The 26,822-nt window shown below is 36.2% G+C and overlaps 1 protein-coding gene and 1 long non-coding RNA gene across 4 annotated transcripts in view; one reads left to right on the top strand and one right to left on the bottom strand.

The window, feature by feature from the left end:
• The window catches only part of LOC126076933 (uncharacterized), a 63,958-nt gene that overhangs the window by 8,255 nt on the left and 28,881 nt on the right, over window positions 1-26,822 (top strand). The window lies entirely within an intron of this gene.
• Window positions 259-26,822, bottom strand: part of DNAJB14 (DnaJ heat shock protein family (Hsp40) member B14) — a 64,132-nt gene continuing 37,568 nt past the window's right edge. Inside the window, exons 4-7 of one of the 3 annotated variants that reach the window (XM_049885647.1) lie at window positions 16,267-16,361; window positions 15,329-15,438; window positions 14,078-14,250; window positions 259-7,967 (exon numbers count right to left, since the gene is read on the bottom strand). In XM_049885647.1, coding sequence (XP_049741604.1) covers window positions 7,843-7,967; window positions 14,078-14,250; window positions 15,329-15,438; window positions 16,267-16,361 — 503 coding nt within the window. In that variant the 3' untranslated portion in view covers window positions 259-7,842. Of the gene's footprint in view, window positions 7,968-14,077; window positions 14,251-15,328; window positions 15,439-16,266; window positions 16,362-17,487; window positions 17,565-26,822 lie in introns of those variants that run through there. The other 2 variants (XM_049885642.1, XM_049885643.1) reach the window with 2 other exon arrangements.

Raw genomic sequence — 26,822 nt, 5'->3', positions numbered from 1 at the left:
TGGTTAAAGCTCTTGGTTGTGCACTGAAAGGCTGGTCGTTCAAACCCATCAGTCACTCAATGGGAGAAAGATATAGCAGTCAGCTTACGCAGAGATTACAGCCTTAGAAAACCTATGAGGCAGCTCTATTGTGTCTTACAGGGTCGGTATGAGTTGGAATTGACTCAACGGCAATAGGTTTAGTTTTTTGTATTTTAGTGAGATAGAACCATTTTGTTTTCCAACATTTTAACTTAATCAGTTTCACTACTCTTAGAGGAAACTGAATACTCTTTTAATGACTGCATACTCTTCCAAAAGTGAGTATATCAGTTTCTCAAAATAAAATCCTAACGACTGCTATTTCCATTTTTTTGCTGGTACAAAGGTAGGTCTTTGTGGTAACAGTGAACATTACAAAAATTGTCTTCTGAGACTAAAATGAAATAGGTAAACTAAGCTGAGGGATGTGGGATGCTTAGAAAATCAGAGTTTAGGCTGCCTCTACTGTCCTGTGAAAATTCTAGCTGGTATTCAAACTCATATGGGGAGGGGAGTCTAACTGATTCTCCAATATACAAAAAAGCAAATTATTTTATCACTTAGGCCACATTGAAAAATGCCTTGCTAAAGCTGATTCTGGCTATGATTAGGGATTTGGCCCATTGAGAACACAATTATAAGGTCATAGGTAATAAGAGTCTCTTCTATTCTATCACCCACTATCATCATACCCTAGATTTAGACTTTCACTTCAGAAATCGGTAATTTAAACATTCCCTGTATTCAATTTCCTAACTTGACAGCTCCCACAATAGTTCTTCAAACTTAAAAGTCCATTGATCTAACTACTCTCACTTTGTCCATTAGCCTCCACCTGCCTTTACTTGCTCCAATCATTGGCCTACTTCCCACAGACAATCAGGGGGATCATTCACTTGCCAACATCTCAAATTCCTCGACCCAGTTTACTTTATTATATCTGCTTGACAGAACCCCAAATTTGGATAACTATATGAGTTGTATTCTCCATGCCTACACCTAGGCTGCTGGGTCAGGCTGGAGAAATATTATACAGATTGTAAATTCTATCACAACCTTGGGATCTGTTGAAATCCTACTTTTTTTACTAGTCAGCTGACTCAACGAAAACAAATCCTTTAAATCTTCATTCTTTCTAAGCCTCTGCCTATCATTTCCTTTCCCCACTCTATATAGACAAATTGCCTATTTTATCAGGAAAATGGAAGTCATAATATCTTGCCACCAACACTACAAATCTACGTGCATCTGCACCCATCCTCTGTGCTTTCCTTTCTGTAAGAAAGCAGAGGGTGTCTCTCTTTTAGTGAAAGCCAATTCTTCCACCTTTGCCAAGAGAATGCCATACATTCTCTTTTTCTCTGCTTTCCCTTTCTACATACCCTTGCCTATCAGAAACTAAAAATGGGGTGAGGTCTCTCATGTAATAAATCATAACTAAAAAAATTAAAGTTCTCTTAGAACCATATCATCTTCAAGCCACCATCCTTTTTCTCTACTCCCTTTCATACCCAAATTTTTAGAGAATTTTAGCCTTGTTTTTAACTGCACCCTTCACTCATCCCAAACAGAATCAATCAAAGAGTTTTCTTGATTTTACCTCTTGAATCTCTCTCAACATCATTCATTTATCTATATTCCCACTCTGGTCTGAGCCATGATCATCTTTCCCTTAACAATAACCTCCTATTCTGTCACAAAACAATATGTGCATTATTGTTTAACAAGAAACTAATTTGCTCTGTAGGCCTTCATCTAAAGCATAACAAAATGAAAAAAATAAACTCCTATCCTTCTTACATTTACTTTTTCCCTTCAGTCTTCACACAGCAACCAAAGTAATACTCTAAAAACCCAAATCTGATCATGTAACTCCCAAATTAAAAATATCAAAGGTTTTCCATTGACTTAGTATAAAATGCAGTAGCATCATCATGCTCTAAATGGTCTTATGAGACCTGGCTCCCATCCTAATTTGAATTCTGTCACCTACCCGGCTTCCTTATGCCACAATCACACAAGTTTGTTTTTAGTCCCTTAAGGATCCTACGAGCTTAGCAACTTGGCATACTCTGTGTGAAATATTTTTTTAGCACTCACCTCACTCTTACTTATCTTTTGGGTTTAAGCTTAAGTTTACTTTTTCAGAGAAACCTTCCCCAACCTTCCGAGAGCAGTTTACGTTTTCCAGATGTAGGTTCTCATTGTAGCTTGTAATTTTCTTTGTAGCACTCATCATAATTATCATAACTTACTTATTTGACATTTATTTTCCTTGCCAGATATAAACTTCAGAAGGATTTTTGTCTTGTTCAGTGATAAATGCCCAGCACTTGGCTCACTGCATGGGATCTAGCAGGCATCCATAGATTCGTTGAACGATTGAATGAATAAAGTAAGGACATATTATGAGTATAAAACATGATAAAAAGTTAAGTCTTTTACAGTGAGAACAGATTTTTTATTTATATATTGAGATAAACTACAGACCGAAAGACAAAAATTCATCATAAATCATTCAGCAGAACATTCATTAAAAATCAAATGCCATTTTCTTTAAGTTCTCACACAGAAAATTTTATTTTTATATAAGTCTGATATAACATTAAATATATTACAAATCAGACATTTCATTTTTAAACCTAATTGTATAATCTTGAATGCACTATAGACAAATAAAGTAAGATCTTTACTGGTTTCACTTCATTTAACTTGTACAAGGCTTCCATTAAAATTGCATCTGCAGATTCTCAAAACAAATTAAAGTTTAAATGGAAAGAAATGTTCACGTTGCAATCCAAAAGTCAAAAACAAACCAAAAAGCAAAATTAGGTAAGAAGCATTTCTTAATATAAATAAATTACAAAATATCATCTAGGTGTGAGTTTCTTCCTTCTCATTGGCATCGTCATCCGACTCAAAATCAATTCATTTGGAAACTGATGATTAAAATATGCCAATACCATTGAAAATCTGTATTATTTTAATGGTGCTCTAAAATGGCAAAGTAGAATATCAGACTGGAATGTCCCAACTCTTGTGCTGAAGTAAATGACACTAGTTCACATTCATGTCAGGTGTCATATGCTATGCTGTTACTAGACCTCTTGGAAACAAGTAATCACAGTTTTTAATAACTTATTAAACTAAGACATCGAAAGAAACACTTCTTACCCCTACATATTTCCAGATTGCCAAATACTGGAAGGTCCAATTATCTTTGAAGTATGGGCCTTATAATAGGAATGCCTATACTAAAATACAAAAGAATTCATACCAATGAAATTCTGTGGACTGATTTTTCAAAGTCAGAAATAAGTATATCCACTGCTAATGGAAGCCCTGCCCTGTGCAAACATAGTATGATATATATTAAACAATCACACATTTGAGGTATTAGCTTGAAAAAAAAAATACATATATATATACACACCTATACATGGACACATCCACAGAGTATTCACAAATCTATTGGCCCCAACACCAGCAGATAATCAAATTAAACAAAAAGCAATTTCCTACTAACAGGATATAGTTACACACAAGGAATTTACAAAAAATGTGGTTACATAATCCTTAATATAAGAAGTATGTTTCCACTTATATGAAAATATCTATTTAATAGTCATGAAACCAAAAAGTAAGCCTGAATCCTAGGACTGTGTCACCTGTTGGATTATTAAAGGGATGTGCAAGAATTACTTGAACAACCTCATTCTATTCACTTTTTCTTTGTAATTAAAAATTAGAATAAAAAAATGTTTGGAAGCCTTGGTGGAGCAATGGTTTAAGTGCTTGGCTGCTAATCAAGAGGTCGGTGGTTTGAACCCACCGTGGCTCCGCAGGAGAGATATGTGGCAGTCTGCTTCCATAGATTACAGCCTTGGAAACCCTATGGGGCAGTTCTACTCTGTCCTATAGGGTCACTATGAGTCACGACAGCAACTGGCTTTATTGCAAGACTACTCTTTTTGTTTTGTAGAGAATTTTATGGATTTTAACTAGCCAGTAGCCAAACTTGGCCAATAAACAAAAAAACCAAGGCTGTCTGGCTGGCTGTTGGGTTTGAATCGCCAGCCTTTCAGTTAGCAGCTGAGCACTCAACCACTGCTCCACCAGGGCTCCTTAACTTAGCTAACAGCAAGGTTTTTCAGTTACTTAGAGAAGATTAAGACTTAGGCTGATTTTTCATTTTCAGAAGTTTTTCTGTTCGGGTATGGAAGAAAAAAATTATGAATCCCCTTTTGGTTTATCTCACTCAGTATAAAGATGGATAGCAGCAATATAGGTAGTACTGACCCCAAGCTTCACATAGGGAAGCTATATAAATGTACATATATTCTCATTTTAAAACATTAGATTCACATACTATTTGCTTAACTAGAAAGATGGCTCATTTGGTCCTCAGGCCCCAACCTCAAGAAATATTTCACTGCCTTCACATAGATTTATTTATTTTATAAAACTATGTAGGAATACATTATTAGGTAATATTAACATGTCTTTTTTTCAATAATAGGTGCATTTTAAAATATTACAGACTGAAGGAAAGAAACCCTGGTGGCGTAGTGGTTAAGAGCTATGGCTGCTAACCAAAAGGTTGACAGTTCAAATTCACCAGGCACTCCCTGGAAACTCTATGGGGCAGTTCTACTCTGTTCTATAGGGTCGCTATGAGCCGGAATTGACTCAATGGCAATGGGTTTGGTTTTTAGTTTTTGGAAGGAAAATCAAGAGGTTAATCATTTCTCTCAGTAACTATACATTAATGGAACTGAAGATTTGGTAGGAAAAAACATGAGCATAAAAGTGCAGTTAAAGTACAGGCCTGGCATTCCACATTCCTTTTCCTATGAACATCTGAGCTGACACAAATACAGAGTATTTTAATGCATTGGCATATCTATGCCTAAGGACTTACTTTCCTCTACCAGATCCCTGCAGTTCATAAATAAGCCTGTAATAATTGTGAAACAAATACTTACTTAAGTATTCAAATGTAGTCTGCTACAAAATGAATTATTTTCATTTATTAGGTGAATTATAACTGGAAACCTCTCATTGTCGAGAAATAAATTCTCATATTTGATCAAAATAAATTCTAAAAATTACAAATGATTAGCACCGTCTATTTGGGAACTAAATAATCAAGAGGAGGAGAAAAGGTGTTATTTCCTTTTTCCCTAAACATTCACAAAGACGATAACGTTTGTGTGTGTGTGTGTGTGTATGCATGTGTGTGTAAAAAAAGGATGAAAATGTACATTAATAAAAATAATTGCTGCCAAACTTCTAAAACACCAGTTAGAGAAGCTAATAAAGTAATTCTCAAAAGATTTAGGGCTTTTAGGCAGTGATTAAAATGAACAGTACAAATTAATTAAAAGTGCAAAACTCATATAGCTAAAAGATGAACAAAATCTTGGGATTTTTATTATAAAAGAGTGCAAATATGAAAATCTTACATCTCAAGATAGTTAAAGGCTTCTTACTTTGTAGAATTAACCCAAAATTCTAAGACACTTGGTTGGGCCTTTACACCATGATATAAACTTGTTGCTGTCGAGTCGATTCTGACTCATAGCGACTCTATAGGACAGAGTAGAACTGCCCCATAGGGTTTACAAGGAGCAGCTGGTGGATTTGAACTGCTGACCTTTTGGTTAGCAGCTGAGCTCTTAACCACTGGGCCACCAGGGTTCCACAATGTGATATAGGTGACCTTGAGGACCCAATCTTTACCTCTATACTTTGTATGTGGCTTAAATTACAGGGCATTTGATCAGTCATTTCCCACAGCTGTTTGAGAATTTTATTTTATCAAACACATTTTCTCTAACATTTGATGAAATGCAATGGGATGCAGCAATGCAACTGAAATATAATATTGTCTAAAAGCCGTGTGTGAGTTCATGATACATAACTTTACTTAACTTGTTAACTCTGTGTATCCCCTTAAAGCCAGGGTTAAGGGGAAAAGAATCAGTAAACAAGTAGGTTCAGATCAACAAAATATCTATCAACAACAATAGTGTAAACTTCCTACTGAAACTGAAAAAATAAATGGAAGAAAATTTTTATAAATTTTCTAATGCATATGAACTTTCAAAGATAATTATAAGTTATTTTTTAAAAACACATTTTATAGTCTCAAGTGAATATTTAAAATTATAATTTTCTTTTAAGCATTGCTGTTTCTTCTAAGGAAACCTTGGTGGCATAGTGGTCACATCTCTAGAATAAAACTGGTTAGGATGTCCAGTTTTCCTAGGATAATATATTGTTTAGTTTAACTTAATTCAATCAGACGTTTCTACTGATTCACCTGGGAAAAGGGATACAAGAGGACACTTTTTAAAGGAGAAAATAGTCATTTTAGCAGTTTTATTCAATAGATGCCATCAATTAACTACATTCAGAAATAATCTTTAAATCAAAAGAACACTGCCACTATATCTAGCATTCACACACACACACAAACTACTAAACACTTGTTCCATTAACTGAGTATGATGCAAAATAATTAAAATATTTTAACTGTTAAACACAGAAGACTAGAAATCAAAGTTTCATTCTCAATATACAGGCACCAAAAACTGCCATTTCCAGCTGATTTGGGAGCTTATTCCTACAGGAGTAACTGAATTACCCAATGGTGAACAGATTTTAGCTCAGAATTTTATAAGAATGACTTTCTATAAATGACTATTCTACCTGCTGCTATATTTTGCTCACCGTTACATGTGACTAAACAGATCGTGCTCTGATCAAACAAGTTTGCTGAAATCTACTCATGTGGTTAGGAGTGGGCAATAGGGTTAAAAGGCACAAAGCTTGATTGTAGTAGTAATTTTTCTTACTATTTATTTGTATAAGAATCCATTTACTTTTTGATCCTGCTTAAATGATCACTAAGAACTTGCAAATTTTCATAGCAGGAAAGTTTAGGTGGGTCCTTTTCTTCATAAATTTTAGCAGCCTTCAAAGACATACAAATAAACAGTTTGGGGCCTTTTAACTATTGGAATTGCAAAAGACATATCTACAAGTTATTGTTGAAGACCCTCTTGATTTAATACCTATACACCCAGTTCCTTATATTTTCTTTAAAATCTATCAGTATAGCATTTCATTTCTATGCATGGCTTAGCAATTCATAAAACTAAATAGCAAACTGATACTCTGTACCAGTTCATTTATCTCAATATATATTTTAGATATAATGGCATATTGAAAATATCAGTTCCCTCTAAGCTGATAATACTAAAAGATTTTACAAAGTTAAACAGTTTTTGTTTTTTCATTTCTTTTTGAAAAAGTTTCATTGTTTAAACTCCATACATCCAACACCTGACAAGGAAAACATAATTGTCATATAATATTTATTCCAACAATTTAAGCAGAAGTGTCTCATGGAGCTAAACACTTAAAGAATTTAAATAAAAAAGGCAATAACTTTTATGTACACAAAATGATCATTCCAAAAATATTTACAGGACAAGAAAAAAAAAATAGAGAATCACTAAAACGGGAAATTGCTACAGGTATGCTAATCCTTTCTGAGATATTTTTAGTTAGGAATCATACAAGCTTTTAACATGAAAACAACTGTAGAAGCATAACTAAAATATTCATTTTAGTTTTTAGTTGCTTACTATTTAAAGGAGCCAGTAGGTCATAAACAGTCCAAGATTTCAGGGAGCAACTACTCAGTTTAGTTTTTTATATCAAACCTTTTTCTTCACCTCTCATGATGAAGCTAAATTTACTTACAGAAAAAAAAGAAACAGTACGCTAAAAGGTGTAAACAAAAATTCCAGTTCATTCTCCTCTGTAGATACTGGTCAGCCGCTCCAATTCTTTACAGTTGTCCATGCTCAACGCATCTGCCTTCTTTCGAAGTCTATCATCACGATATACTTTTGCTGCATATTGCATATCTGTTTCTGTTAACAACAAATTTTTTTTTTACTTATTAAATAATTCATATCCAGTTGTTAATCTCTAATGATGCTTCATCAAAGCCCTTCACTATATTTCTATTAACTGACTTTTGAAAAAAATATAAAGAAATCTAAGTACTTCTAAAAGCCATTCTCATGGAAAAATCTTTCTTTAAATGAAAACGTTATCTGGAGCCTACACGTAAAACACAGAGTTGCTCTGGAAAAGAATTAAGGATAGGATTCTAGCAACTTACATCAAACACTTTTTCTTTACCCCTCTTCCAATGGTTTAAAAACCACTGCTCAGAAGCATCATCTCAGTCTCTTGTTCTAAGGATATCATGTGCCATTTAATATTGCTAGTGGTTGTTTTTGCTGTGACATTTTGTTAAGGTTTCAAGTTAATTATCTAAAGGTTTAAATATAAAAATTAAAATCCTGTTATGACTTTACTTAAATTTAAAAAAGTAATAATAACCTTATTAAAGGAACACAATAGAGGGAAAATGCTTGTTAGACTCATAACAGTGGTACTCAGTAAATAAGTGCTTCTGAGCTTCCTTTGTGGAAACCCTGGTGGCATAACGGTTAAGTGCTACAGCTGCTAACCATAAGGGTCGGCAGTTCGAATCCACCAAGCGCTCCTTGGAAACTCTATGGGGCAGTTCCACTCTGTCTTATAGGGTCGCTATGAGTCGGAATCGACTCGACGGCACTGGGTTTGGTTTGGTTGGTTTGAGCTTCCTTTAGTACATGGATAGCATTATTAATAATAAATTGACAATAAACCAAACATACTTCAGGGAAATATCCCTTGTTTTTTCCTGTTACTCTCAGCCATTTCACCGTCCATTAACATTTTTGAAGGGTGGGAACAGTTAGAGAAGATATAATAAAAATCAGTTCCTTAGAAAACGATGGCCAAAGTAGAAGACCTCTGGTTTATGTGCATCAGGCAGGACCACATTCAAAATATATTTACAAGTGTACTCCATTAGTCAAGATCTCCAGAAATGATTCTTAGTTAATCAGTTAGGCTAGGATTTAACAATTCTATCAAAAAATTTTATGTAGTCAAATAAATACATCTTTATTTATAAATGAGGCACTTGTAAAATCCATTTGTAGATGACTATTCCCAAATGAGGAACCTGAGAGACCGATAAAGTTCACACTAATAGTAGTGGCAGTCTTGTTTCCAATTCAAATCTAACTCCCAGCCTAATATTCTTTCCATTATCTCAAATTATTGTTTGTATTTTATAAACCACCTATATCAATCTGGACATTAAAAATCTAGACATTACATATTAGAAAAGAATTAACTCTAAAACAGAAAAAGACTGACAAAAGAATATTTATCAGCCAACAATCTTTCTCACATTAAGTTATAAAATAAGATACATATTTATTTTATAAATTAATATATATTTTTTATAAATTAATAAATATATATATAAGTAAATCTATCTTCATTCAAAAGTCCTATGGATGTGCTGAATTTGAATTTGAAAAATTTCAAACCTACACAAAAGTTAAAAGATGAGTACTACCGTAATGTAGCAAAAGGAATAGTTTAAATTCTCGAGGGATTAGAATCAGGATCAGCACAAAGCTAGTTCCTGTGAGGTGGAGGTCATTCCCTCCTTCCCCCACGGCAGTCTCTACTTCTCAGTTGGGTTCAATAATTCAATGCAATGGACACAGAACTCACAAGCCATACTCAAAGTTATGTGGTTTATTAGATAAGTAACAGGCTACAACCTGGGATCAGGATCAACTTGGAATTAATGGGAACAACTCAGGATCAGGATCAAAAAGTACACTGGCGAGATCTGGAAAGCTCCCCAGGTATGGAGAGCACATCCCTCCTTTCAGTGCGGGATGGCTTCTAACAAGAACAGGTCTCTTAGCCGCTCTGTCATGCAAGCAAACAGGCCCTTCTCTTGGCTGTACAAGCTTCTCAGCTGTGCTGTCTGCCTTTGGCCTCCCCACCATCAACTTTTCTGCTGTTAATTGGCCCAGCTTGTGGCCAGTGTAGCACCTTGCTTTGCGGCTGCTCTCCTAGCAGCACCTTTCTGCCATCACCGCCAACTCTGCTGCAGGGCCCCTTCCGGGCCTGTCACTGCTGGCTGTGCCGCAGGGCCTCTTTCTGGCCTTTTGCCATCTTCAATGTTATGGCCCTTGATCCATATTACAGCTCTTTTAACAGGTTCCTTACCTTCCCTCTTTCTCTACTTTTTCTCTCTTTGAAAAACTTTTGTAGGGTTGGCCGCTTATATAAGCAAACTCCTTGTCAATTTCAAGGCTTGGCCTTCCCAGCAGGACCACAAACTGACTGATCCCCTCTATGAACAGCAAGTCACTCAATCCTATTGGGTAGATCTTCAAGCCACTATTTGAATAGCAAATCGACCAATCCCTGCAAGGTGTATAAAACAGATCAACCACAGTGCAGACTGAAGCCCTGGCCAGGTAAAAAGAACCATAAAGTTGTTTACAGCTTACCCAGGAAATGTCAATCAACCTGGAGAATTCCCGGTAACAAACAGAAAACAACTTGGGACCCCCCAACCCCAACACACACACAAGTTGCTTCTTCAAAGAACTAGGGCAAAGGTAAATTTTCAGGTCTTGGCGGGGGTGGGTGGGGGGGTGGGGGGTGGGGAAGGACTCTCTCAAGCTGTTTTTCCAAAGAATTAAGTCAAAAAAAAAAAAAAAGGCCACATAAAAGAACTCATTTCACCACCACAATGAACACTCTAAAACCCTTTACTTGATTGACTAATTCTTCACATTTGGTCAAATTTGCTTTAGATCTATCTACAATAAAGGTGGTTGTTATTAGTGTGATTGTGGTTATTGTTATTATTTTGTGGAACAATCTCAGAGTAAACTGTAGACATCATGACCTTTCATCCCTAATCAGCATGTCTTTTCTAAGAACAAGGGCGTTCTCTTATATAACTACAATACAATTACCTAATTCAGGAAATCTAATGACAATAATAATACCATTATCTAATACACAGTCCATATTCAAATTCCACCAATTTTTCCAAATCATGTCTTTTACAGCAATTTCCCCCCCATCCAGGATCTAATTCAGGATTATACATTACATTTAATTGTCATGTCTCTTTAATCTCGAACAGTTTTGTCTCTTGTTTCTTTGATATTATAGACAATTACAAACAAGTTGTTTTACAGATGAATGATGTTAAAAACAGAATTGGCTAAAACTTCTGCCTGGAACTTTAAAAGACATACATATAAATGTATACAATATAGCTGTAGGCAGCTTGGTATAGTGGACAGAAAACAAGGGTTGAAGAGTCCATGAACCTATTAATATCTATGTTGCCAGACTGATAAAAGATTAAACTTGATTGTGCCAGGCAAAAACACTTAGTTCATGGTAGGTATGCAATAAAAACTAATTATAACTATAATAAATAATAATATTGAACACTTACTGGTGCTAGGCATTATACTAAGTGCTATTATTGTCCATATTTTAATGATAAGAAAACTGATTTAAAGAAGTTACATAACTTGCCCTCGGTCATGCATTGGTGGAGCCAGGATCTTATTATATGAGGCAGTCCGAAAGCCTACACTTAACCATTACATTACCTTCAATAAACATTAATATCTTTTCCTTTCTTCTTCCCATTTATACAGTCAATTCCCAATTATTCAAGTTAATAAAGTGTAAGTAGGCGTAATCCAAAAACTACTCATATTTGGCTGAGGCTAGAATTTGTATTTTAAAATATATATATTTAATGTACTAGCCATTCCTTTTAAACAAAATAATCAGGTCTTCCATATATTCATTTATATGAATTTAATAATGTCATTCAGTCAAATGTTCATTATATATATCAAATATTTACTATATGCCCATGATGGGCCAAAGTTGTTAGCTGCCATCAAGTTTTTCTAAACTCATGGTGACCCCATAACAATGGAACTAAATGCTGCCAAGTCCTGTGCCATCCCCATGATTGGCTGCAGACTGGATCATTGTGATCCACAGTTTTCACTGGCTGTTTGTAAGTAGATTGCCAGGCCTTTCTTCCTAGTTCCTTAGTCTGGAAGCTCTGCTGAAATCTATCCAGCATCACAGCAACAAGCAACCCTCCAATGACAGATGGTGGTGGCTGCACATGAGGTGGACTGGCTGGGAATCTAATTCAGTCTCCTGCATAATAGGAGGTGAGAATTCTACCACTGAAACACCAATGCCCTTACTGTGTATAACAATAGAGATAAAAAAAAAAAATGAAATCTGGTGTTTACCGTTCTTAAGATCTTTGTCTAGTGTATGGTTTCTCAACCTTACCACTACTGGCATTTTGAGTTGGATAATTCTTTGCTGGGGGTGGAGAGAGACTGTCCTGTGCATTGTAGGATGCTTCATAGCAGTCCTGGCCTCTTTCCGCTAGATACTAGTAACAAACACTACCCTCCTCTTGTGCTGACAAACAAAAATGTCTTTTGCAGGGGGAAAATCACTCCAGGTTGAAAACCATTCCGGTAATGTAACCCTCTCGTTATAGAGAACAGACTGATTTCATAGACTCAGAGAGTCAGAAGCCAAGAAGGTCACATCTCCTCTAACTGCCATTATATAAATGAAGAAACCAAGACCAGAGAGGTTAAGAACTCTCTTTGAAGTATACAAAGGTTATGTTTTATCAAATTTTCCCTAGAGAAGGAGAGACGAAGAGGATGATTGCTACCATTTTCTGAGCATTACTATGTATGAAGCACTTTAATTTTATTACCTAATTTAATTTTCACAAAAAATCCATAAAGTTAGGTATTATTGAGAAGACTGTAGGGTACAGTGGTTAGGAGCCAGGATTCTGGAGACAAACTGTCTGTTTGAATCACAGACTATCTCTATGACCTCGGGCAAGTTACTAAGCTTTCTTTGTTTCTTCAACTGTGAGATAGATATAATAATCTCACAGAGTTGTTATGAAGACTGAATGAATTAATACATATAAAGTGCTTGGGACAGTGACTGGAACAAGAGGCATTATATAATACCAAAAACCAAACCCCTTGCTGTCAAGTTGATTTGAACTGCCGGCCTTTTTGGTTAGCAGCTGAGGTCTTAACCAATGTGCCACCTGGGCATCATATAAATGACAGTTACTATTTTTTCCTCCCACTCATTAACATTACTCATTTTATATATCAGGAAATAAACCCACAGAGGTTAGAGTATTTGGCCCAAATCACTTAAAGATGGGATTCAGAGCTAGGATTCAACTTTAGTCTCTCTAATTCCAAAGTCAGTGCTCCTAACCATTACACTATGTGGTCTACATTATTATTCATAGCACCAAACACAAAAACAAGAACCATGGCATACTCTGTTCATATACATCATCTCAGCAGGTTCTTATGGTCAACCTTTTTATAGAATCTGAGTTTTTAAAAGCTTTTAAAGAAACTGAGGCTGGAAAAAGTTAAGTGAATTGATTAAATGTTCCCAAATGCTTCTCTATGTACAATGTAAATATAGAAAAAGGAAATGTCAACAAAACTCATAGTACATTAAGTGTAAATGTTAAAGCTAAGTAATAAATAGCCTCAAACTTAGTAATATTATTAACTGAGGGAAATACCAGATTAGATATGAGACAAAAGCAGATTATTCACCAGTAGATAACCAAGAGAAAAAAGACGAAAAATTAATTTCAAAATATTCTATTTCATTGAGGCACATTTTCCCACAACTATGAAACAGAATGTATATCTTAAACTTTATGACATATCAGAATTCACGTGCCAGCCTTTCTTCCTTTCTTAGTGGTATATAAAATAATGTTATCTTACAATTGACATCTTAAATACAATGGAATTTGGTATTATTCACTTATCATTCAACCAAATATTTATTGATAGCAACAACAATAACACAACCAAATACTATGTTAGGCCATATGTGTATAAAACGTAATTACCTCATTGAACGCTATTGAACGCTATTATGTGCCAGGGAATTCCAAATCATTTCCTGAGCAGGGAAATCTATAATAAGCAATTCCAAGACACTAAGTTTTAAAATGTTAAACACTTGATAGACTTACTTTGTTGGCGTTCTTTCCAGCAATTGTTTCGAATATTAGTCACATAATCTTCTTCGACATTCTTTTCTACTTTTTGTAACAACACTCCTTTATATTCATTTTTAAAGTCCTTGTTGACATAATAAATGACACCCAAGTTTTCTGTCTTCATTTTAATGGTCTGTCCTGACCCACTATAAAAGAGATACATGATCATTATTTTTTAATTAAAATTGGACATTCTGATACGTTACTTACTATAAACCAAGCTAAAAAGGTAGTAAAAAGTTAATATTTATGGTAATATGTTTGTTGTTGTTGTGCGTCGTTGAGTCGATTCTGACTCATAACGACCCTACAGGACAGAGTAGAACTGCCCCATAGGGTATCCAAGGCTGTAATCTTTACAGGAGCACATCATCAGGTATTTTCTCCCGAGAAGTTGCTGGTGGGTTCAAACTGATGACCTTTTGGTTAGCAGCCAAGCTCTTAACCATTGTGCCACTAGGGTTCCTTAGTAATTTATTTACACTATCTCAATTACCTAAAGCCACCATATCATGTCATACAAGAGCAATAATGTTACATTTTAATACACTATGTTCTTATAAAGCTATCTCAATTGTCATTTACTAAAAATCTTACCTGGAAGTTATTTCTTATTTTTAGATCAATGTGTTTTTACTACTGTAAAATTACCAGCAATATGACAAAGCTTTTTAATGTTCACTGTATTACACTAAAGTTGTCTAGAATAGATGCTAAGATTACATTTACTTTATATCTTGATCTCTTATATAAAATATATTGTGAAAACAATACTTCATATAACAAAGAAATAACACCAGCTTTGATTTAATCAATATTTTACAAGCAGAAGAGTAAAGCCATTTCTCCTTTAATGATGCAAACCTATGTAAATTCAATCGTTATTCTAGTTCTACTTTTAAAATACTTTTGTCTTTTAAAGTATTTTTTTGTCTTCAATGTCAACACACTACCTATCATGTTAAATTGCTATGGAGTTTGAATATAGCACCTCTGTCCTTACCCACAGTAGAAATGTAAATTAACAACACAATCCAAATTTATCACTTGAATAACTATTTTAAAAATTAGAGTGAGATTTTTAAATCAGTTTGTTAACCTGGTACACTTACAGGAACAAGAGATTTCATACTTAAAAGTGTAAAACAGCACTAGGCCCTTTAAAGGAAGCGAGGTAAGAAACAGCAACAACTCATTTTTATAAAGGTTTTCTTAGCTACTTACGATCTGGGATATAAGGAATAAGGAGGGTTGGAGACCATCAGCTGGCTTAACAGTGACACGAGGATCAGTACAATAATAGGCATCAGCTGGATAAACACAGAAAAACCACCCTATAAAAATAATCAAAGAATAACAAATTGTAATATAATTATAGTTGTCAATAATTCAAAAGTTGTTACAGGTTTTGAGAGGCAGAAAGGACATTAGAGATCATCTGATTTAGTGCTTTCAAACCTGCCTGAAAGAACCAATCTCCTCAAGATCCTTCTTAAAAATACAGCTCTCCAGGATCTTCATCCGGAGATTCTGATTCGGAAAACACGGATATAGTTTGATCTCACTTTACAAATAAGGAAACTTTCTTTCTTGCACACAGACTATTGATATGAAGAAGGTCGCACAATTAATTTTCCTTGGATGTGGTGGTGGGTCATAAGAACTGGTGAGTGGCAGGGCTAGGGCCCAGGCCTTTTAATTTCTAGTCTAAGGCTCTTTTCATTTACCTTGACACTTCAAGTAGTTTAGTTGCTATATACAATTAGGTATAACTGCATTAAAACAAGAGAAGTTACTTCTAATTTAAGTTTTTCATTAAACCATTACCCATTAGGGACCCTATAAAACAGAGTTTTTCATTATTAAGTCTAAATTCTTTAGAACTAAAAAGAGAGCCTTTAAACATGCATGCTGCAGGTGTATCTTCATTAGAATCACACATACCAAATTTGAAGGGGTCATATTGTCTAACCAACCCCCACTCTCATCTCTACCCCCGCTCCCACATAATCCTAAGGGATTTTTTAGTCTCTATTAAATACCTCTGATAACAAAAAAACATTACTTCCTAAAACAATTTAGTCTATTGTCAGACAACTCTAATTGCTTTTCCTGAACTGAAATACGCCATTTTACAATTTCTAATTGTATTATAAACATACATCTCCTCTTTCTTCTTCTCTTTCATGTCCACTGTGTCGATGCTGATGTTGATGGCTATAAGCAGCTCGTCCATTTGAAAATGAATGTACACTACCTATAAAATTAAAAGTAGTATTACAGAGATTATGATCAGAGAACTATATTTTATCATGTTTCTTTAATTTTTTTAATTACAAAAATCATGTCTGTTAATTTTGAGTAGTGAGTGTTATTTCCCTCTTTTTATTTGAGGGAAGGACAGACAGAAACAGAAATAATTCTTCCACGACTTTCTCTTACTTAAAATAAGGTAGACATTCCTTTTCCTTTATGAAAACATGAATAAGAGTTCCTCCCTAATGCTGCATACTTAGAGGGACTTTGTTTTGGTTGATTTTTTCACCAATGTCAGATCATCGATCTGAAATTTTGCTTTTTGCACTTAACAACGCATCACAAACATCCCTATAAATCAAAGATAAGAGCTTCAGCTCATTTTTTAAAAATAGCTGTACAATACACTATGGTACGGGTGTGCCTGAAAGCTTTACCACCGCTTGTTTGTCAGTTTGTGTACTGTGGTGGCATGCATGTTGCTTTGATGCTGGAAGCTATGCCACCAGTATTTCATATACCAGCAGGATCAACCATGGTGGACAGGATTCAGCGGAGCTTCCAGACTGAGACAGACTGGGAATAAGGACCTGGTGATCTACTTCTGAAAATACAGGCCAGTGAAAACATTATGGATAGCAGCGGAATACTGATATAGCGCCAGAAGGTGAGCTCCACAGGTTGGCACGTGCTCAAAACATGTAAAGCTTTTGGGACTTTCGTTAGCTGATGTGGCGTCACTCAGAATTAGAAGAAACAGCTGCAAACATCCATTAATAATCAAAATGAGGAATAACTAAGTATGAATCAAGAAAAATTGGAAGTTGTCAAAAATGAAATGGAACGCTTGAAGATCAATATCCTAGGCAGTAGTGAGCTGAAATGGGCTGGTATTGGCCATTTTGACTTGGACAATCATATGGTATAAGGCCAGGAATGACAAACTGACCAGGAATGGCGTCACATACATCACCAAAAAGAACATCTCAAGATCTATTCAGAATTACAATGCTGCCAGTGATAGGTTAATATCCATATGCCTACAAGGAAGACCAGTTAATATGACTATTATTCAAATTTATGCACCAACCACTAATGCCAAAGATGAAGAAACTGAAGATTTTTACCAACTTCTGCAGTCTGAAATTGATCAAACGTGCAATCAAGATGCATTGCTAATTACTAGTGACTGGAATGCCGAAGTCTGAAACAAAGGAGAAGGCTCAGTAGTTTAAAAACATGGTCTTGGTGATAGAAATAACACGGGGAATCGCATGATAGAATTTTGCAAGACCAACGACTCATCTACCGGAAATACCTTTGCGTGGGAACTGACTTGACAGCACCTAACAACAACAACAATAAGGGGTATACCACCCTTTATTCAAACTTTCTTTTACTGATGAACATTCAAGTTGTTTTCAGACACTGCGACCAAGCAGCAATGGCTACCACTGACAAGATAAACTGCTATAACTAACATAAGAACTGCAAATCAACTGCTTGTTGTTGTTCTTGTTAGTTGCCACTGAGCCGACTCTGACTTATGGTGACCCCCAGTGTACAGAATAGAACTGCTCCCTAGGATTTTCAAAGCTGTGACCTTTTGAAAGCAGACTGCCAGGCCTGTCTTCCCAGGCACTTTTAGGTGGGTTTGAGCCACTGACTCTTTGGCTAGTAGTGGAGCACTTAACTGTGAAAAGGAGCCCATAAATCAACCTTTAGAAGCCAAATTCACTATTACCTGAAAGATTTGATTGTTGCTAGAATATTTTCAGGCAAAACTACTAGTTTTAATAAGTTTTCTGAGCAGAAATTATGTATTCTAATATGTCAAAATACAGTTTATATTTTTAGTCATTGATTTGTATCTACACATCCCCCTTCCATTAAGAATGTTTTACTAAATGCCCTATCAATGCCCACATTCCTTCTCAGTAATATTAAGAGACGCCTACCAGGCCAAATTCTATTACTGCATTCATTAAGATTCTTCTACTTTTGAATAAAGTGTTTAATTTAGTACCTTAAATAAATATAAACAAGATTACAGTTACAAGTTTAATTAGAGAAAATTAATTTCCATCCAAATAAACATAATAGAGTTCAATAATACTTATGCTGCTACTATAAAATCTTTTCATTTAGCTACAGTGTTTCCTCTTGGTTATTGTTTTGCTGTTAGGTGCCATCTAGTTGGTTCTGACTCATAGCAACCCTATGTACAACATAACAAAACCCTGCCTGGTCGGGCACCATCCTCACAATTGTTGCTGTGCTTGAGCCCATCGGTGCAGCCACTGTGTCAATCCATCTCGTTGAGGGTCTTCCTCTCATTTGCAGACCCCGTACTTGGCCAAGCATGAAGTCCTTCAGGTCCCTCCTGATAACATGTCCAAAGTATAAGAGACCAAGTCTTGCCATCCTTCCTTCTAAGGAGCATTCTGGCTGTACTTCTTCTAAGACAAATTTGTTGAATATTGGTATATTCAATATTCTTTGCCAACATTATAATTCAAAGTTATCACTTCTTTGGTCTTCCATATTCACTGTCTAGTTTTCACATGCATATGAGACAAATGAAAATACCATGGCTTGGGTCAGGTGTACCGTAGTTCTCAAAGTGACATCTTTGCTTTTCAACACTTTAAAGAGGTCTTTTGCAGCAGATCTGCCCAGTGAAATAAGTCCTTAGATTTCTTGACTGCTGTTTCCATGGGTGCTTACTGTTGATCTAAGTAAAATGAAATCCTTGACAACTTCAATCTTTTCTGTTTATCATGATGTTGCTTATTGGTCCAGTTTTTTGCTTTATGTTTAGGTGTAATCCATACTGAAGGCTGTGGTCTTCAATCTTCATCAGTTAAGTGCTCTTTGGTTTCAGCAAGCAACTCTATGTCATCTGCATATTGCAGGTTGCAGGTTGTCAATGAATCTTCTCCAATCCTGATGCCCCACTTCGACCCACTCCTCTTCATATAGTCCAGGTTCTCAAATTATTTGATCAGCATACAAACTAAAAAGGTACAGTGGAAGGATACAACCCTGACACATGCATTTCCTGATTTTAAAACAAGCACTATCCCTTTGTTCTGTTCAAATGACTGAAACTTGGACTATGTACAGGTTCTGTACAAGCACAATTAAGTGTTCTGGAATTACCATTCTTCACAATGTTATCCATAAACTGTTATAATCCACACAGTTGAATGCTTTTGCATAGTCAATAAAACACAGGTAAACATCTTTCTGGTATTCTCTGCTTTCAGTCAAGATCCATGGCATCAGCAATGATATCCCTGGTTCCACATCTTGTTCTGAATCTGGCTTGAATTTCTGGCAGTTCCCTGTGGATGTACTGCTGCAACCACATTTGAATTATCTTCAGCAAAATTTTACCTGTACGTGATATTAATGATATTGTTTAATAATTTCTGCATTCTTTTGGATCACTTTCTTTGGAATGGGCAAAATATGGCCCCTTGTTCACTTGGTAGCCTAATTCAAATAATTATTTCTGTCTTATAAGTAATAAAGAGGCAAGGCCAAGATGGCGGAGTAGTCAGACATTTCTGATGATCCCTCTTACAATGAAGACCCGAAAAAACAAGTGAAACGAATATATATATGACAAGCTAGGAGCCCTGAACATCAAAAGCAAAGTTAGGAAATCGGACTGAGTGGCATAGGGAGGGAGTGATGTTTCCGAAGCAGCGAGGAGTTGCCAGATCTGACTCGGCAAGAACCAGTGCCCCTCAGGCACAATCCCCTGAAGTGACCATGGCGGGGCTGGCGGTAGCGTTTGGGACGTGGTTTCCTCAGGGAGATACAGCAAGCCGCACAGTCTACTCACACCTCCGGAACCAGGGAAAAACAGCACTCTCGACAAAAGCTAAGTACTTGTGTTTATTTTACCATGCCCACAACCCCCAAGCTGGCTTCAGTGGCTGTTGATTTCCCGCTATGGCTGCTAACCAAAGGGTCGGCAGTTCAAATCCACCAGGCACTGCTTGGAAACTCCGTGGGGCAGTTTTACTCTGTCCTATAGGGTCACTACAAGTCAGACCTGACTCGACGGCAATGCGTTTTTTTTTTTTTTTTTTTTTGACATAGCTCCCGCTGTGCACCTTGAGCCATTCTCCCAGCCTTGGAAACAAATAAATTCACAATTGGGGGAAAAGATAATCTGCCAGCTCCACTAAGCGGGGGAGCTCAGGACAGAAGTGGCTCATGTCCAACACAAACGGTCCACAGACTTTGAATACCTTTCGCCCCTGTATGGACCTCTGTGGGCCCATTTCAGGAGAATAGGAGCTTATTGGCACTCTGCAACTGTTTCAGCTGTGCAGTGGAGAGGTGGGTTTTTGATGTTTGACACCACTTTGCCTATTAAACAAGGACCTCACCTATCCACATCAGGGACTTAAGGACTGGTGGCTCTGCACATGACACCTAGCCACCCACAGCAGAGGTACAAGGATAAGTGGTACCTCCAAGTCCTTAAAACAAAAGCACTGGGTTCCCATAATCCAGATGCAGAACCCACCCAACTGTGCGTTCTAGGGAACAAGGGCGTGCTTTCCTCACAGACACTTGAGGGATGGTTGTTAGCCCCCCACCTTGTTCACAGTGTGACACCCCTGCTGCAACCAGATATCTGTACCTACACCAATCACCCCTGCTCCTCTAAGACTGTAGGACAGAGCCTGTACCACACACTTGATGACCAATTACCTGCACATCTGAGCTGAATCCATATGAGAAAAGTGAATGGATTCCTAGGCTAATATACCTGGTAACAGCTCTAGCCATCTGGTGACAGGATGCGAGAGCTTCAAAGTCACAAGTAATCAAGCTAGCTCACTCAAGTAGCCTATTTGGGCATATCAACACAAAACAAAGAAACTAGGATACAGAAAGCAAACATTAAATAAACCAACACAATAACTTATAGTTTGCTCAGAGAAACAGTCGCACCACATAAAGAAACAGACCATGATCATGTCAACAAACTCTCAAAACAAAGATTGAAGGAATCTTCCAGATGAAAATGATTTCCTGGAAATACCAGATGCAGAATACAAAAGATTAATATACAGAACTCTTCAAGACATCAGGAATGAGATCATGCAAAATGCAGAACAAGCCAGGGAACACACACATAAAGCAGCTGAAAACATTAAAAAGGTTATTCAAGAACATACTGAAAAATTTAATAAGCTGCAAGAATCCAGAGAGAGACAGCAGTAGGAAATTCGGAAGATTGACAATAAAATTACAGAATAAGACAACCTAATACAAAGTCAGAGGAGCAGAACTGAGGAAGTGGAAGGCAGAATTAGTGAAACTGGAGATAAAACACTTGGCACCAATGTATGTGAACAAAAATCAGACAATTTTAAAAAAGGAAGAATCATGTGGGCCTTTATCAAGAGAAATAACCTATGAGCGATTGCCGTACCAGAACAGGGAGGGATATCAGAAAATACAGAGAGAATTGTTGAAGGTTTGTTGGCAGAAAACTTCCCTGTATCATGAAAAATGGGAAGATATTTATCCAAGATGCTCATCGAACTCCATATAAGGTAGATCTCTAAAGAAAGTCACCAAGGCGTATTATAATTAAACGTGTGAAAATCAAAGCTAAAGACAGAATTTTAAGAGTGGCTAGGGATAAATGAAAAGTCACTTACAAAGGACAATCAATAAGAATAAACTCAGACTACTCAGCAGAAACCACGCAGGCAATAAGGCAATGGGATGACTTATATAAAGCACTGAAAGAAAAAAATTACCAATCAAGAATAATATATCCAGCAAAACTGTCTCTGAAATATGAAGGCGAAGTTAGGACATTTCCAGATGAACAGAAGTCTAGGGAATTTGTAAAAACCAAATGAAAACTACAAGAAATACTAAAGGGAGTATTCTGGTTAGAAAATCAGTAATATCAAATATCAACCCAAGAGGGGTTGCCGTTATGTAAAAGAAGACAACATTAAAACAATATAGAGGGACAAAGAAATGTCATTGATCTTTCATACAGAGAGGAAGTCAAGACGATATAAAGAAATAAAAGTTAGGTTTAAACTTAGAAAAATCAGAGTAAATATTAAGGTAATCAGAAAGAAGACTAACAATTCTACTCATCAAAATAGAATACAAGAATGAAATAGACTCAGCAAAAAGAAAATCAACAACAACGAATAAGAGAAAAAAGACAATAAACTACTCAGCACAAAAAATTAAGTGGGAAAAAGAAACTCAAAACACACACAAAAAAGTCATCAAAATGACACACTAATAGGTATGAGTTTTTAAAAAAAAAAAAAAAAACTCATACCTATTCATAATTACTCTGAATGTAAATGGATTAAATGCAGCAATAAAGAAGCAGAGAGTGACAGAATGGATTAAAAAACACAATCTGTCTATATGCTGTCTACAAGAGACACACCTTAGACTTAGAGACACAATCAAACTAAAACTCAAAAGATGGAAAAAAATTTATGAAGCAAACAACAATCAAAAAAGAGCAGAGGTGGCAATATTAATTTCTGACAAAACAGACTTTAAAGCTAAATCTACCACAAAGGATAAGTAAGGACAGCATATAATGATTAAAGGGTCAATACACCAGGCGGATATAACCATATTATATATTTATGCACCCAATGACAGGGCTGCAAGATACATAAAACAAAGTCTAGCAGCACGGAAAAGTGGGATACAGCTCCACAGTAATAGTAGGAGACTTCAACATACCACTTTTGGTGAAGGACAGAACAACCAGAAAGAAGCTCAATAAAGACACAGAAGATCTAAATGCCAAAATCAGTCAACTCGATCTCATAGATATATACAGAACACTCCACCCAACAGCAGCCAAGTACACTTTCTTTTCCAGCACACATGGAACATTCTCTAGAATAGACCACGTATTAGGTCATAAAGCAAGCCTTAACAGAGTCCAAAACATCAAAATATTACATAGTTTCTTCTCTGAACGTAAGGCCATAAAAGTAGAAATCAGTAACAGAAAAAGCAGGGAAAAGAAATCAAACACATAGAAATTGAATAATACCCTGCTCAAAAATGAATGCGTTGTAGAAGACAATAAGGATGGAATAAAGAAATTCATAGAATCCAATGAGAATGAAAACACTTCCTATCAGAACCTTTGGAACACAGAGAAAGCAGTGCTCAAAGGTCAATTTACATTAATAAATGCACACATCCAAAAAGAAGGGCCAAAATGAAAGAATTATCCCTACAACTTGAACAAATAGAAAGTGAGCAACAAAAGAAACCCTCAGGCACTAGAAAAAAGCAAATAATAAAAATTAGAGAAGAATTAAATGAAATAGACAACAGAAAAACAATTGAAAAGAGTTAACAAGATCAAAAACTGGTTCTTTGAAAAAATTAACAAAATTGATGAACCACTGGCCAAACTGAAAAAAGAGAAACAGGAGAGGAAGCAAATAACCCAAATAAGAAATGAGATTGGCAATATCACAACAAACCCAATGGAAATAAAAAGAATCATGTCAAATTACTACAAAAAATTATATTCTAATAAATCTGAAAACCTAGAAGAAATGGATAAATTTCTAGAAATTCACTACCTACCTAAACTAACACAGAGGTAAAACAACTAAATAGACCCACAACAAGAGATTGAAAAGGTAATCAAAAAACTCCCAACAAAAGAAAGTCTTGGCCCAGAGAGTTTCACTGCAGAGTTCTACCAAGCATTCAGAGAAGAGTTCACACCACTACTACTAAAGGTACTTGAGAACATGGAAAAGGATGGAATTAAGAATCCAGACATATGTCCATCCACATATGAGCAGCTGATATTTGACAAAGGCCCAAAGTCAGTTAAATGGGGAAAAGACAGTCTCTTTAACAAATGGTGCTACCATAACTGGATATCCATCTGTAAAAAAATGAAACAAGACCCATACCTCACACCATGCACAAAAACAAATTCAAAATGGACCAAAGACCTAAATATAAAATCTAAAACAATAAAGGTCATGGAAGAAAAAATAGGGACAATGCTAGTGGCCATAATACATCACATAAACAGTTTACAAAACATTACTAAGAATGCACAAACCAGAAGAGAAACCAGATAACTGGGAGCTCCTAAAAATCAAACACCTATGCTCATCCAAAGACTTCACCAAAAGAGTAAAAAGATTATGTACAGAATGGGAAAAGGTTTTAGTTATGACATTTCTGACCAGCGTCTGATCTCTAAAATCTACATGATACTGCAAAAACTCAACAACAAATAACCTAATTAAAAAATGGGCAAAAGATTATGAACGGGCACTTCATTAAAGAAGACATTCACGTAGCTAACAGATACACGAAGAAACTCATTAGCCGTTACAGAAATGCAAATCAAAACTACAATGATTCCATCTCACTCCAACAAGGCTGGCATTAATCCAAAAAACACAAAATAATAAATGTTGGAGAGGCTGTGGAGAGACTGGAACACTTATACACTGCTGCTGGGAATGTAAATTGGTACAACCACTTTGGAAATTGCTTTGGCACATCCTTAAAAAGCTAGAAATAGAACTACTATATGATCCAGCAATCCCACTCCTTGGAATATATCCTAGAGAAATAAGAGCCTTTACACAAACCGATATATGCACACCCATGTTCACTGTAGCACTGTTTATAATAGCAAAAAGATGGAAGCAACCGAGGTGCCCATCAGAGGATGAATGGATAGATAAATTATGGTATATTCGCACAACTGAATACTATGCATCAACAAAGAACAATGATGAATATGTGAAACATTTCATAACATGCAGAAATCTGGAAGGCATTATGCTGAGTGAAATTAGTCAATTGCAAAAGGACAAATATTGTATGAGAACAGTATTATAAGAACTCAAAAAATATTTTAAACAGGGAAGAAAATATTCTTCGATGGTTAGGAGAGTGGGCAGGAGGGAGGGTGACGGGTATTCACTAGATAGTGGTGAAGATAGTAGACAGGAACTATTGGAGGTGAAGAGAAAGACAGCACACAGTACAGGAGAGGTCAGCACAACTGGATTAAACCAAAAGCAAAGGAGTTTCCTGAATAAACTGAATGCTTCAAAGGCCAGCATAGCAGGGGCAGGGGTTTGGGGACAATGGTTTCAGGGGATATCTAGGTCAATTGGCATAATAAAATATATTAAGAAAACATTCTGCATCACACTTTGGAGAGTGGCACCTGGGGTCTTAAATGCCAGCAAGCAGCCATCGAAGATGCATCAATTGTTCTCAACCCACCTGGATCAAAGGAGAATGAAGAACACTAAAGACACAAGGTAATTATGAGCCCAAGAGACAAAAAAGGGCCACATAAATCAGAAACTACATCAGCCTGAGACCAGAAGAACTAGATGGTGCCTGGCTACAGCCAATGACTGCCCTGACAGGGAACACAACAGAGAATCCCTGATAGAGCAGGAGAACAGTGGGATGCAGACCTCAATTTCTCATAAAAAGACCAGGCTTAAGGGTCTGACTGAGACTAGAAGGACCCCAGAGGTCGTGGTCCCCAGAACTTCTATTAGTCCAAGACAGGAACCACTCCCAAAGCCAACTCTTCAGAGAGAGATTAGAATGGACTATAACGTAGAAAATGATACTAGTGAGGAATGAGCTTCTTGGATCAAGTAGACACATGAGACGATTTGGGCAGCTGGTGTCTGGAGGGGAGATGAGAAGGCAGACGGGGACAGAAGCTGGCTGAATGGACACGGAAATACAAGGTGGAGAGAAGGAGTGTGCTGTCTCATTAGGAGTATTAAAAAAAAAAAAAAAGCAAGGAGTATATAAATATTTGTATGAGAGATTGACTTGATTTGTAAACTTTCACTTAAAGCACAATAAATTTTTTTTTAAATTAATAAGAAGCTTACTCTATAGGTAACCTGTGACTCAAACTTTTTACTATTTCAATAGACAGAAGACCCTCCAAAAACATCCAAATTAATAATCTATAATTAACTGTGCTCATGAGAAACCTGTACATAGATCAAGAGGCAGTGTTTTGAGAATAAGGGGATACTACATGGTTGAAAGTCAGGAAAGGCATGTGTCAAGGTTGTATCCTTTCACCGTACGTATTCCATCTGTATGCTAAGGAAATAATACAAGAAGCTAGACTATGTGAAGAAGAACGTGACATCAGGATTGGAGGAAGACTCAATAACGACCTGCATTATGCAGATAACATAACCTTGCTTGCTGAAAGTGAAGAGGACTTGAAGCGCTTACTGATGAAGATCAAAGATCACAGCCTTCTGTATGGATTATACCACAACATAAAGGAAACAAAAATCCTCACAAACGGGACAATAAGCAACACCATGATAAATGGAGAAAAGACTGACGTTGTGAAGGATTTCATTTTACTTGGATCCATAACCAACAC

The sequence above is a fragment of the Elephas maximus genome, chromosome 5 (genome assembly GCF_024166365.1).
Source record: "Elephas maximus indicus isolate mEleMax1 chromosome 5, mEleMax1 primary haplotype, whole genome shotgun sequence".
Taxonomy (NCBI): Eukaryota; Metazoa; Chordata; class Mammalia; order Proboscidea; family Elephantidae; genus Elephas; species Elephas maximus.
Note: the sequence above shows the minus strand (reverse complement) of the source record. Positions and strands in the feature narration are given on the sequence as shown.